Source organism: Staurois parvus, unplaced genomic scaffold (genome assembly GCF_062004578.1).
Source record: "Staurois parvus isolate SC_StPar_1 unplaced genomic scaffold, SC_StPar_1.0 ptg000287l, whole genome shotgun sequence".
NCBI classification, from domain to species: Eukaryota; Metazoa; Chordata; class Amphibia; order Anura; family Ranidae; genus Staurois; species Staurois parvus.
The window spans coordinates 7,167,501-7,182,520 of record NW_028318083.1 but is presented as its reverse complement, the minus strand read 5'-3'; the positions used below and the strand labels follow the sequence as shown (position 1 = coordinate 7,182,520).

General features: G+C 39.8%; 1 protein-coding gene across 1 annotated transcript in view; it reads right to left on the bottom strand.

The window, feature by feature from the left end:
- The window catches only part of RPP40 (ribonuclease P/MRP subunit p40), a 42,131-nt gene that overhangs the window by 8,186 nt on the left and 18,925 nt on the right, over window positions 1–15,020 (bottom strand). Inside the window, exons 2-5 of the mRNA XM_089682205.1 lie at window positions 12,207–12,351; window positions 11,083–11,151; window positions 7,078–7,173; window positions 6,854–6,979 (exon numbers count right to left, since the gene is read on the bottom strand). Coding sequence (XP_089538331.1) covers window positions 6,854–6,979; window positions 7,078–7,173; window positions 11,083–11,151; window positions 12,207–12,351 — 436 coding nt within the window. The remainder of the gene's footprint in view (window positions 1–6,853; window positions 6,980–7,077; window positions 7,174–11,082; window positions 11,152–12,206; window positions 12,352–15,020) is intronic.

Sequence of the window (15,020 nt, the reverse complement as noted above, 5' to 3'; positions counted from 1 at the left end):
GTAAGAAGTTTGTCAACCAGCTGAATGTAGTTTTGTGCTCTGGCATTGTCAAGAAAATTCTCAGTGACATCCTTTAATGTTTTCTAAGCAATTTTCTCTGGCTCCGCTAACAGATCTTTGAACATGATGACAAGTCAGATCGGTGGACAAACAAATATGCCTTCCTTAAAGTGCTTCTAAAGCAAAAACATTTTTCCTTAAAGCAAAGTTCCACCCAAATTGGAATCTCCGCTTTTCTGCCTCCTCCCCCGTCCGCTGTCACATTTGGCACCTTTTGGGGGGGGAGGGAAGAGTGGGTACCTGGTTTTGATAGATACCCACTCCCACTTCCAGCTCAGTTTCCTGCCGCGAAGTGAGCCGGAAGTTCACCATACCCCACCGCAGCCCTCTAGGACACTTCAAGGGTCCCAGAGGACTGCGGCTCATTCACAAAGCGCAGCACGCTTTGCACATGCAAAGTAGAAGGTGGTGAAGTGACAAGCTTTCACTGCCGGTTTCCCTTAGTTAAGATGGTGGCGCCAGCACCCAACTGAAGAATTGGCTTGGGGTGCGGACACCGCTGGATGCATGGACAGGTACGTGCCCTAACATTAAAAGTCCGCAGCAACAGTATTTGTAGCTGCTGAATTAAAAAAAAATTGAGGGGGGGAGGTGGTGGGGGCAGGAATTCCACTGTAATGCATTCCCTGCATTAAGTCCTGTATGGATCCAGCAAGGGCCCAGCAGCAGTTCTCAGTCATTCTCTTCTCACAGGGCGTTTGTGCAGCATTGGAAGCCATTAGCTCCTGCTGCTGTCAATCAAATCCTGTGAGCAGAGAGAGAGGGAGGTGCGGGGCTTAAACACACACAGCCCGGCTTGGGAGCAAGCCCACTCATTTGCCCCCATAGCAAGAGGCTTGTTATGGGGGCAGACACAGAATAGGAAAAGCTAATATCACCGGCAGGGGACCCCAGAAAAGGTGAGCAGAGCAGGTGAGTATAACATGTTTGTTATTTTAATTGCCCTTACAGCACTTTACTCTTAGCATCAGTTATTCTTGGAAATCCCTGTCTCAAACAACAAAAACCTTCACCTTCCTTGTTCATCACTTTCACAACATTTTCATCAGTCCGAGTTTTATGTGAAGCAAAGGCAATATTATAGATTTGTTGTGTCAATAAGTGGTTCATGTACCTCATTTTTCTGTCCTGGAAAAAAAATTCTTCCAGAATGGCCTTTCCTTTTTAATGTAGTGTGACTTTCTTGCATGGCTGTTCCATTGGCATATGTAACAACAGCACTTGATATATCTGTGCCGGATTACAAGCAGCACAGCCACTACTTTTAAGTCTCTATAGATATTCCATTTGTACTTGGTGTGCTGGATGTGCTTCAACAGTTCCATGTTCTCATATATTTCTTTCGTGTGAGCATTACAAATTGCAAATACAGAAAATTTCTTTAAAATGGTACATGACAGAATAAATGACCAGATATTTTTGTGATTAGCAGCCAAAAATCAATAATATACACCAAAGTGTTCAGGGAGTTTAGGAGTAAAAAAACAATAAGAGTGAAGGATGTGATGATTGTAGGTTACAGTGGAAAGAATGCTTTGCAAGAGATAACAGGTAAAAGCCCCTGTCTGTATTTACAGGAAATTCGTGACGAGTAATATTGCATGGGACAATTATTTATTTAAAAAGTAACTCCACTTTTGTTTAAAAAAGCATTCCCCTCTGGGTGGTCAATGTACACTACAAGAATTTTAACAAACTTTGTTGCAGATTCCTACTTTTTTTTATTCTGAAAACGTTTGTTTGTCTGTATCCATGTGTCTGTATCCATGTGCAGAGTGAATCTGTACGGTAGTGGCTTGATATTGATCAACCAGCTGCTGCGCCTGCAGGGCTCTAATGAAGAAAATTGCAGGGTCTGCATCCCTTTAGATGTGATTTCCCTTTGGGAGTATCTCACCAAAAACTACATTTTTATTGCAGGGGATACTCAATATCTAACTTGTATCTTAGTGCAGACTTCTGGGAAACCAGTAAGCCAATCACACAAGCAGGACATGACATTTCTGGGGGTGGTGGGGGGTTGTGGTTGGCTTTCGTACACCACCTCACCATCTGTGTACAGAAAGCCTCCAGGTAGACATATTGCATTGTATTTTACAGAAGATTACAGTGCTGCAGATTGAAAAGGAAAGGTCATTTTTAATAACATTTAATTACAATAGGACTTGTGTCACAACTATAAATGCTATATTAGTTTTTTTTTATTTGCCAATTTTTCCCACGAAAGTGGAGTTACCCTTTAAAGAAAAGGTTGTGGAACAATTTGAGACTGTTTTTTTTAAACAGCAACTTAAAGTAAAACTATCTAACTTTCTAATTTTGGATAGCGTAAGGGAGGGTTAGAACTCTTTGCAGAGGAAGATTATCCTTCACTTCCTGTCCCATAGACACAACAGGAAGTGAGAGGAAATCCTTCCAATGTGAGGGAATCCCTGGCTGTCAACCAAGGTCACATCAACTAGTGCACCTTTTGGAAGATTTCACTTCTATTCCTGTTGATCCAACAGAGGGGCGCAGACAGCAATAAAAACCAGTAGGGCTGAAACAACTACAGTAAATCAAAATAGAAATAAAAAAAAGATATGGCGCCTTTCCTCCAAGCTAAGTTGCTACCCGTACAAAACCATAATACCATTCACATAATACCAAAAGTAAAATAAACTCAAAATATCTGGGGTCAAATGCTAGCCATACATTATACAATTTTCTAATTAAATTTCCTTTAAATTTACCTTCAACTATGTAGTGCAAGGACCTGCCTGACTGAACACAAATTGAACGTTTGACCTCATATTATAAGGTTTTGTTAAATCTAAAGGAAAAATGTATAATGTATGGCCAGTCTTTGACCCCAGACCTCTCAGTAAAGATTAGCTGCCACTGCTTATCATAAGGAATGTTTACATTCCGTATGAAAACAATAAAAGTGATTTAAAAAAATGTAGAGATATTGTAAAAATAAAAAAAAATACATATTTTTTTTTTAGCTGCTTCCCACCCGCCTGCAATGTACTGCGGCTGAGCGGCAGCTACAGGCAAAGCGACGTACCCGCTTCCCCACCGACTGCTGTGTCCGGCGGACAAAGCTGAATGAAGATCTCGGTGAATGGGACCCGGTGATCATGTGATCGCAATATAAGCAAGGCTGTTATGAATCAATCTCATTCATAGCAGCTCTGCTTCTCCTCTAGTGAGCTGTGATTGTCCCACAGCTCACTAGCTAACTCATGACAGCAAGCTTTGCATTGCATGAGAAATTATATTTATTGCTCCTGAGAAACAAAGTGTAAAAGAAAAAAAAAAAAGAATCCCTGATCACCCCCCCCCCCCACACTATGGTAACATTGTACTATGCTGATAAAAGTATTACAGAAAAAAATAAAACATTTTAACAAATAAAAAAATACTATATTGAGAAATGTAAAAAAAAAATGTTTTAAGGTTTTTTTTTTAACTACATGCCAACCGCTTACCCGCATTTTGTGGGCGAGCAGCAGCTCTTGGCAAAGCAACGTAATCTTGCGTCGCTTCCTGTTTTGGGGTGTGAACGTGCCTACGCCCCCTGGTCGGTCCAGGGAGAGAAGAGAGAACACGGCACCAAGTAAAAGCACTATATTTTACACACAGACTTTAGATTAGCACATTTAACCCTTTAATCACCCCTATTAACTCTTTGGTCACCCAGCCAATGCCATTAGTACAATGTCAGAATATAAAAAGTTTCACTGATCACTGCATTCCTGCCACTAGCGACATCAGTTAGCATCATGGTCAGTTAGCGCTCCTCCCAGCCAGGGTCAGCTAACGTTAGATTGCCGGCACACTATTGCACTCACGCTATAGGTCGCTGATCGCCGCCATTACTAGTATAGTGTTTGTACAAATCAATATAATGATCATGAACAGAACTATACTAGTGCCTCCTTTGTATAGTGTCCCCAAAAACGCAGTGTTAGCAGGATCAGCCCTGTTTGCTCCTAGCACTAGCGTTTAGACCCCAAAGTTATTTTTTCTTTTTCAAAACCTTGTGACAAAAATAATATCTGTAAAATACTCACAATGCCTCTTATCAAATTCCTTGCGGTGTCTACTTTCTAAAAGGGGTCATTTGGGGGGGGGGGTTGTACTCTCCTGGCATTTAAGGGCCTCCCAAACTGTGATAGGTAGTGCGAAAGTGATATGAGGAAATATGCCCTTTGAAAGCCTTGAGGTGGACAATGGATTTTGGGGGCCTGTATGTAGCTAGGCTGCCAAAAACTCTCACATGTGGCATTACCATAGAAGAACGTGTTTTGGGGTGTTATTCCACATATTCCCATGGCATGCATGAGCAATAGATCATTAAAGTGACAACTTTGTGTAAAAAAAAAAAATAATAAAAAAACAAATATGTCATTTTCAAAACATTTGTGGCAAAAAATAAAATGTTCCATGGACTCAACATGCCTCTCTGCAAAATCCTTGGGGTGTCTACTTTCCAAAAAGGGGTCATTTGGGGGGAAGTTTGTACTGCCGTGGTATTTTAGCACCTCAAGAAATGTGATAAGCAGTCAGAAAGTAAAAGCTACGTAAATTCCAATATATACACCATAGTTTGTAGACACTAACTTTCACACAATCCAATTAATATACATGTATTGAGATTTATTTTTTTTACCAAAGACATGTAGCAAAATACATTTTAGCCTAAATGTATGACTAACTGAATTTATTAAATATTTTTTATAACCAAAAGTGAAAAATATATTTTTTAAAAAATTTTTGGTCTTTGTTTATAGCGCAAAACGTAAAAACCGCAGAGGTGATCAAATACCACCAAAAGAAAGCTCTATTTGTGTGAAAAAAAAGACACATTTCGTTTGGGTACAGCATTGCACGACAGTGCATTTACTAGTTGAATAGTGCAGTGTCGAACAGCAAAAAATGGTCTGGTCAGTAAATCCTGTGTAGGGCAAGTGGTTAAAGAACATCACATCAAGAGCAATAATTATAGCACCAGATCTCCTGTGTAACTCTAAAATGGTAACCTGTAAAGGCTTTTAAAGTATCGCCTATGGAGAATTTTGGTTACCGTAGTTTGGCGCTGCTCAACAAGCATACGTCGTTTTAAAGCGTGACATGTTAGGTATCCATTTGCTCAACATAACATCATCTTTTTTATTTTACTGAACAATTCGCTATTATATTGTGTATGTGTGCAGGAAGGCTGGATTCACACTTGAGTGTTTTGTAGCTTGAAGCACCAAAAAAGCTCAAACATAAAAAATCAATTGCTCTCTATGGTGCCTTTTCACACCTGATCACAGGAACAGGCACCATAGAGTACAATTGATTTTTTAAGTGAGCATTTTTGGAGCTTCAAGCTACAAAACACTCAAGTGTGAATGCAGCCTACATTTAATTAAATTGTATTTTTTCTACAATCTGCATTTGAAAAACCACTGCGCAAATACCTAAATTAAAAACTTACAACCCACGCGTAGATAACCTATAATGTGCTAAAAAATTTAAAATAAAAAAGTAATTGATACCTAGAATATATCATAACATGAAGTTGTCCGTCAATGTCCAAAATTATATGCCAATAAAGACAATGTGAACTATATGAGTCTTCTAATAAAAGTGGTCCGAGCTCATTATCTTCCAAAAAAATCTTAAAATAAAGTACTTCATGCTATTTTTCATTCATGAAGTTTCACAGTGCTTGAAATTCTCAAAAGTGCTTGGTGACCTGTGCACCTATGTAATCCACACTCACCAGACAGGGTGGACTCTGTTTTTGGGCACAAAAGTCTAAAACGCTGAGTGTACCTAAGGAGGCATCCCTCACCAGTTAAATGTGCAAATACTGCGTGACATAAAACATTGCAAAACCCGCCATTTTATTCTCTGGGGCCTCTGCTAAAAAATATGTTGGGGGGTTCTAAGTAATTTTATAGCAAACAAAATGATGATTTTTACATGCAGTAGAGAAACGTCAGAATTGGCCTGGTAGGGAAGTAGTTAAAAATCCTAAACTCCACATTATTTTTTTTTTGCTACACAAGACACATTTTTGTACAAATGCATAAATAATTAAATGTACAAATGCAGGCTGACCACTACTTAAGTTCTGTCCGAAAACAGCAGCCATTACTGATAGTAAACATTTGCATACCACCTCCAGTTCAAACCAACTAACCATGCTCTATCACTAGCAGATACATTACGTTCTTTGATGAGCTCTGACAGCACAAGTACAAACTGTCTCAACCTGTTAGGAAATTTTACTATAGAGCACTGTATATAACATAATATCAAGATGAGTTGAAAAATGACTAAGATAAAACTGTGGCCCCTTAAAGTCAGTCTAAATTGTGTCCCCTTTCCTTTGACATAGGACCTAAAGATAAAATAAGCCCTCCCCACTATGATGCTACGTTCATCTGTCATTCAACGGTTGAATACCAGAGTCTCAGTGGGCAACTAGATTTACAAAGCAATACTTGCGTTTGCAAAGGCATTTGGGGCATACAAAGTGGATTTATTTCTTTTGTGGCTACTGAAGAGTATATTTAAAAATATATTTTTATGCCCACAGTTGTTTTAATGTACAGACATCAGGGCCCGGGCTCTAGGATCCAAAAGGCCCTATAGGGGTTTGAAGGCAAACATAGGTACTTACAGGCATCACTGCCACTTAAACATCATTGTTAAAATAGGCACCTTGAAAGTCAGTTCAGACTTTGTTTGAATAACATACAAACCTTTTGTAGGGAACATCTGTTGTTAGCATAACATATGCAGTATTTACCTGCGTTATCCCATGCTAGGAGGAAATCAAACTTCAGAGGCTTCTTCTCCGTAAAGGCCCATCTCACACGCTGGTGTTTTTTGCCATCCTGGGAGAGGGCCTCATCTGTAAGATCTAGATTAACAACTGCAAAGAACAAATAAAGATGATGATGCTATGTAAGATACACTGATAAGTGAGAGCACAATAATAAAAAAAAAAAAAAAAAGATAAAAAAAACTTACTATATCTCATAGGTTTTTTTCCAGAATATAAAGATGGCTTGCCCTGCAAACCTAACTCTTCATACGTGTCTTTATCTACTGATATAATAAGCTTTCCTGAAAATAAAACAGAAACACTGCTGAAAACATATAAACACAAACACAGCATGTACTTCTACTTTTAGGGCTCGTTCACACGGAAGGCACCCTTTCCACCCAGAGTGATACAGGGGCAGCAGTGAGATCAACAAATCATGGGTGCAATCTCAGGCTCCTGCAGACTCTCAGCATAGCTGTTTGTCAATACCTCGTACCAGCAAGCAGTTATCTGAGAGCAGGAAGTTCAATGGACTACGAGAGTGCTCACCAGCGCCCTCATAGCTCATTAAGAACTACAAGCTGTAAGCCGCAATGGCTGACAGTACTTGTAGACATTCATTCACAGGAAATTGTAAGTTAAGGACATGGCCATGTGGGTAGAACCCCACACAGCTACGCTGTCTTCAAATAGTGACAGCGGGTGCAGGGAGTACTTTTTTTAATGATACTACACTAGGGTGGTTTACAATTTGTTTTCCCCTTTACTTGTTTTCCCACAGATGGAGTTCCTTCTCTGTAGCACATAGTAGCATGCTTAGTCTTAATGTCAGTTTTTTGTGTCTAGTTCTGGTCCACCCACATTTATCATTTTTTATGATTTATGTTGTACCTATTTTTCCTCTTTCATACATAGGTGTGTGTATAAATATATATACAGTGGGGATCGAAAGTTTGGGCACCCCAGCTAAAAATTTGTATTAATGTGCATAAAGAAGCCAAGGAAAGATGGAAAAATCTCCAAAAGGCATCAAATTACAGATTAGACATTCTTATAATATGTCAACAAAAGTTTGATTTTATTTCCATCATTTACACTTTCAAAATAACAGAAAACAAAAAAATGGCGTCTGCAAAAGTTTGGGCACCCTGCAGAGTTAATATCTTGTACTGCCCCCTTTGGCAAGTATCACAGCTTGTAAACGCTTTTTGTAGCCAGCCAAGAGTCTTTCAGTTCTTGTTTGAGGTATCTTTGCCCATTCTTCCTTACAAAAGTCTTCCAGTTCTTTGAGATTTCTGGGCTGTCTGTCACGCACTGCTCTTTTAAGGTCTATCCATAGATTTTCAATTATGTTGAGGTCAGGAGATTGTGAAGGCCATGGCAAAACCTTCAGTTTACGCTTCTTGATGTAATCCCCCGTGGATTTCGAGGTGTGTTTAGGATCATTATCCATTTGTAGAAGCCATCCTCTCTTTAACTTCAGCTTTTTCACAGATGGCATCAAGTTACCATCCAAAATTTGCTGAAATTTTATTGAATCCATTTTTCCTTCTACTTGTGAGATGTTCCCTGTGCCACTGGCTGCAACACAACCCCAAAGCATGATTGATCCAACCCCATGCTTAACAGTTGGACAGAGGTTCTTTTCATTAAATTCTGTGCCCCTTCTTCTCCAAACGTACCTTTGCTCATTCCGGCCAAAAAGTTCAATTTTAACCTCATCGGTCCACAGAACTTGTTTCCAAAATGCATCAGGCTTGTCTATATGTTCATTTCCAAAGTTCAAACGATGATTTTTGTGGTGAGAACGTAGAAGAGGTTTTCTTCTGATGACTCTTCCATGAAGACCATATTTGTACAAGTATCTCTTTATAGTGGAATAGTGTACCACAACTCCAGTGTCTGTCAGATCTTTCTGGAGGGATCGTGCAGTCAAACGTGGGTTTTGAATTGTTTTTCTCACAATCCTGCGAGCTGTTCTGTCTGATATTTTTCTTGGTCTTCCAGATCTTGCTTTAACTTCCACTGTTTCTGATGACTGCCATTTCTTAATTACATTCCGAACAGAGGATATTGACATCTGAAAACGCTTTGCTATCTTCTTATAGCCTTCTCCAGCTTTGTGAGTGTCAACTATTTTCAGTTTCAGTTTTCTAGACAACTGCTTAGAAGAACCCATGGTGCTGATTGTTGGGGCAAGGTCAGATGAGTCTGGGCATTTAAAACCTTTGAGATTGACATCACCTGGTCTTCCCAGACGATGATTGAGAACAATCCATGACACTGGCAGGTCTCAGCTTGGCAAAGCGGGCAGTGCATGCTACAAATTCTGCAGGGTGCCCAAACTTTTGCAGATGCCATTTTTTTGTTTTCTGTTATTTTGAAAGTGTAAATGATGGAAATAAAATCGAACTTTTGTTGACATATTATAAGAATGTCTAATCTGTAATTTGATGCCTTTTGGAGATTTTTCCATCTTTCCTTGGCTTCTTTATGCACATTAATACAAATTTTTAGCTGGGGTGCCCAAACTTTCGATCCCCACTGTATATATATATCTCAGTCATTCTATTTCTCCATCTGGTTCATGTCACGATGTTTTAACCAATATTGATGTAGACCAGGTTTGAGTGGTGGACGTCTTTGGACAGTCAGATTTATTTTCTGTGCTTAGCATTGTTAGGGTTTACATACACTTTAAGTGGTGTTTATGAAGAGCCTTGAGAAGGAGAAGATTAGAAGTAAACAAAGTATTTTTCTTGCTTCACCAAGGTTTGAAATATTTGTTGACTAGCTTTGACTTGCATTTGCCTTGTTGCCTGAAATGTCTTTTTAACCACTTCCTGCCCGGCCCATGTACATAAAGGGCCAGACGGGAGCAGTCAGGAGCGGTTTGCCATTCATAATTGGCGTCTGCATTTACAGGCTGCGCGCGCTCCTTGGGAAAGCGCGGCACTTCTATCCGGTGCCCGCAAGTCCAATCACCGTATGGGACCTCTGTGTGAGGTCCCGATCATGTGATCACTGATTGGCCGATCAGTGATCACATGAATAGTAGTAAGCAAGATGTCACTTCTGACATCATTGCTTGCTACTTGTGAAATCTGGGAATGATCACAGAGGTCACATGGTACAAGGCTATTCACAACAGCCTTGTACCATTTGACAAGCTGTGACCAATCACAACTCTCACAGTATTTCTTGATGGCTGCATGAATGCAGCCAGAGAGAAGGAGAAATGATTGCTTTTACAGCCTCTGTGGGTGTAAAAGCAATCCGTGTAACAAAAAAAAAAAAAAAAAACTTCAATCACCCCCAAGTAGTACAGTGTCACTATGGTGACACTGTACTGCTAGGGTGACAGTATGTAAAAACAACCCCCCAAAATAAACAAATATAAAAAAAAAAATAAAAATGTAAAAAAATTTTTGGTTATAAACTAATTTGGCTTATTTTTTTTTTTTTTACTAAAAAGATAGCTAAATACATTTTGGCCAATATTTATGAAGAAAGATTATTTATTTGCAAAATTATATAAGAAAAACGCTTTTTTTCAAAATTTTTGAACTTTTTCATTTATACAGCAAAAAAAATACAAATCCCAGTGGTGAATAACTACCACCAAAATAAATTATTGTCTGTCTCAAAAAAATGCTAAAAAATTGATACGGGTACAGTGCTGCATAACCGCGCAATTGTCATTCAAAGTGTGATAGCACTGAAAGCTGAAAATTGGCCTGGACAGGAAGGGGGTAAAAGTGTCCAGACTTGAAGTGGTTAAAGGATAAGTTCACCTCTGGAACATGTTCCAGAATCTGCAGCGTCTTATCCCTCTCCCTGTGACAGCGGGCAGGGAATCTTCTCCCTGAACCCACTGTCACTATTTGAAAACAGCGCGGCTGCATCATTCATTTACAGTTTCCTGTGAATGAATGCCTACAAGTACCATCATCCGTTGCAGCTGACAGCTTGTAGTTCTCAATTAACTATAAGGGCGTTGGTGGGCTTTGCTAAAATGATAGGCAGTCTAATTCTATCTGTAACTTGCTTAACAAATGTTTCATAATATAAAAGATATAGAATTCAATTAAACTGAGCTTTCCACTGATAAGCAGAAAAAAAAACCTTTCAATTTCCCCTCAATATTATTACATTTTAGCTGTTACAATTTTTTACTGTTTATTTATAAACCCAAAAATGTACAATACCTGTTGGCAGCAGAGCTGCAACATTATCCTGATCAATTCTTGTGTTGTATGAAAGTGCATAAAATAAACCTGCAAGTGAAGATAATAAAAGGTAGATCAGTCACCATAGCAGGAAATTATAAGCTGGATTTACATAGTACCATAAAACGTCAGTGTTCTCTGTGTCACCATTTTTTACATTGGGTAAGGGGTAGGCTAAGATTGATGCGAAGACCTCTTCTCTGCAGCCTCATAAGGTGTGCATCTCATTTCGAGCGAACTGAGAATGCGCAAAAACAGACACATGGGGGTTTATTTACTAAAGCTGGAGAGTCCAAAATCAGACTCCCTTCTGCATAGAAACCAATCAGCTTCGAGGTTTCATTGCCAAAGCTTCATTGAACAAGCTGAGGTTAGAAGCTGATTGGTTTCTATGCAGAAGGGAGTCTGATTTTGGACTCTCCAGCTTTAGTAAATAAACCCCATGATGTCATGCACCTCTTCTCACACGTGTTAGTAAGACATTACATTCAACTGCTGAGGGTAAAAAAAAAAAAATATTTTCCCAAGATTTTGAGAAAGATTTCAGATGGATATATTTTTTTTTGTTTTGTTTTTTAAAAAGATAAGTGCAATGTCATGGCACATGTGAGCTCAAGTGCCTTTTCTGATGTATCCACAGTACAAAAATACACATTTTTGTAAGCTTCTCCCGCCCCCTTCCCCCAAGACCTAACAGTTTAGAAACAAGATCTCCATGGACATGGTCCTCCCAAGGGGCATCTGTGGTGATGGCTACATCACCATGACCAAAAAGGAACCAGAAAGTGAAAAACCACACTATACTTATTTTACCGGATGTACCTGCACACCTGGGCAATTACTTGTATACAGAGAAAGAAGAACAGTTCTTGATGTACCACTCATGAACCCATAGACAAGGTTTTTTTGGCTGTGTGTAGTATTCCCAATGCCCAAAACCAGTTATTAAAACAAGGTAACACGTAGAGAACAGTAAACTGAAGCAACAAATCACCTTCATCATACTAAGACAATGCACTTTGTTACTGCACATTGTTACCTTGTTTACTCGGTAGGCTTGAAAAAAGCATAGACATGAATATTTTCTTCCTTGTGTGCATTACCTTTTTTTAAAAAGGTGTCTCTGAACTCTTGCGTTATGAACTCATGTAGAGGTAATTCTTTTACAAGATAATAATTCCCCAAACCATCAATCGCATTCTTTAATTTTCCAGGTAAATGTCCACACTCCGGTAACAAAATAGACACCTGTTGTGTTCAAACGTAGAGGTTAAATTCAATATTCAATGCAGTACAAAATAAGACTTTAAGCAACTAAAAGCAAAAACTTTTTCTTTTTTTTTTGGATAGAGTGGCGATGGATTAGAATACCAATCTGGTTTTTATTGCTACCTCTGCCCCTGTTCGTGAGATTCATCCTATATGTCCTGTTTACCATTATCATTGAAAGTAAAAGAAAATCCCAAATTTTGTGTTGTCACCAGAACAATAATAGAGGGAAAATCTTCCAATAGCTGCACTAGTTCTGGTGACCTGGATTGCCCAAGAGATTTCCTTAATTTGCAGGGATTGCCTCTCACTTCCGGTTTTGCTATGGGCCACACATGAAAAAAAAAAAAAAAAAAAAACTAACAGCGATTATAACACTCCCTTAGTCTAGTTTCACACCTATGCGTTTTTCATTGCGTTTTGCAGAAACGCACAGCAGTCCATTTAGCATAATTTCCTATGGGACAGGCTCACATCTCTGCGTTTTCTGGAAAGGGTCAGAGAGTTTTTTAAAATGCAAACCGTTGCGTTTTTGGTTCTATAGACTTCAAAGGAGATGCTGCAGAAAAGCATGTAGTGTGTTTTTGATGCGTTTTGCATTTTATTCTGCCCAGCAACAAGTTGGAAAAATAAAATGCCAAACGAATCAAAAACGCAAAACGCACCACAGAAAGCACTGCAGAAATAGATCAAACGCAAACTGCATGGATGTGAACCCAGCCTTACTCTATTGAAAAAGTTTTGCCTATAGTTCTACTATAAATATATAGTTTGTATCTAGTCTTCTGACTACACAAGCATGTCAGTTACAATGTTTCTGAATAAAGTACATCTCCAACCAGATCTACCTGTGGAGCTTTTTCCTCACTTTCTGCCCCCTAATAATGTAGTCGCCAAAAGGAAAAGCAGTTAAATCTTCAACGGAGACACAAAGATTGTTGTTTACAGTTGTGTGCCTGAAGAAAACTTTTTTGTCTATGAAGGTAAACCTTGACACTGGGACAGGAATTAAGTGGAATTCTCACAAATGGGGACAGAGAGTAGTGAAAACAAACTCTTTATCACTCATGCCTACCCAAAATCATTAAAACACCACCTGGCCCTTTAAGAGCATCTAAAGGCCCAGAGGTTGAGGTAGGCATTCCAATCATGTGAGTGCTGTGATTGGCAGTCACATGGTCGGAAAGCTCCCAATTGCAAGTATGCATCGGCTTTCCGAAAACCCGCAAGTTACTGCACTGGGAACGCGCACTCAGTACAGTCAAGTGTTCACTTTGTGCCTGTTCTGCGTTAAAGCCTACCCACCAAGGGGCTGTGGAAGCGTTTAACAAGCACACCTAGTGCACACCAGGGGCGGACTGACCATTTGGAAACTCGGGCACTGCCCGAGGGCCCGGGGTCAGTAGAGGGCCCCATGAGATGCCCCTGGTACCTTTTTCATAGGCTTTTTTGAGTTTGGGCAAGGACACAGGGGCCCCATGATCCCCTATTGCCCGGGGGCCCCATGAGTTGTCAGTCCGCCCCTGGTGCACACTAACCATATTTATCATCACAATCATGTAGCGGGAACTCAGCTAGATCCCCTTGAAACAAAACAGAAAACGTACTGGCAACTAGTATCAAAGTTTCCAGTAATATATATGGTGAATGCTAACCAATCAAGCCTGGGCAGGCATCTACAGTCAGGTCCATAAATATTGGGACATCGACACAATTCTAACATTTGTGGCTCTATACACCACCACAATGGATTTGAAATGAAACAGAGAAGATGTGCTTTAACTGCAGACTGTCAGCTTTAATTTCAGGGTATTTACATCCAAATCAGGTGAACGGTGTAGGAATTACAACAGTTTGCATATGTACCTCCCACTTGTTAAGGGACCAAAAGTAATGGGGCAATTGGCTTCTCAGCTGTTCCATGGTCAGGTGTGTGTTATTCTCTCATTATCCCAATTACAATGAGCAGATAAAAGGTCCAGAGTTCATTTCAAGTGTGCTATTTGCATTTGGAATCTGTTGCTGTCAACTCTCAAGATGAGATCCAAAGAGCTGTCACTATCAGTGAAGCAAGCCATCATTAGGCTGAAAAAACAAAACAAACCCATCAGAGAGATAGCAAAAACATTAGGCGTGGCCAAAACAACTGTTTGGAATATTCTTAAAAAGAAGGAACGCACCGGTGAGCTCAGCAACACCAAAAGACCCGGAAGACCATGGAAAACAACTGTGGTGGATGACCGAAGAATTCTTTCCCTGGTGAAGAAAACACCCTTCACAACAGTTGGCCAGATCAAGAACACTCTCCAGGAGGTAGGTGTATGTGTGTCAATGTAAACAATCAAGAGAAGACTTCACCAGCGTGAATACAGAGGGTTCACCACAAGATGTAAACCATTGGTGAGCCTCAAAAACAGGAAGGCCAGATTAGAGTTTGCCAAACGACATCTAAAAAAGCCTTCACAGTTCTGGAACAACATCCTATGGACAGATGAGACCGACATCAACTTGTACCAGAGTGATGGGAAGAGAAGAGTATGGAGAAGGAAAGGAACTGCTCATGATCCTAAGCATACCACCTCATCAGTGAAGCATGGTGGTGGTAGTGTCATGGCGTGGGCATGTATGGCTGCCAATGGAACTGGTTC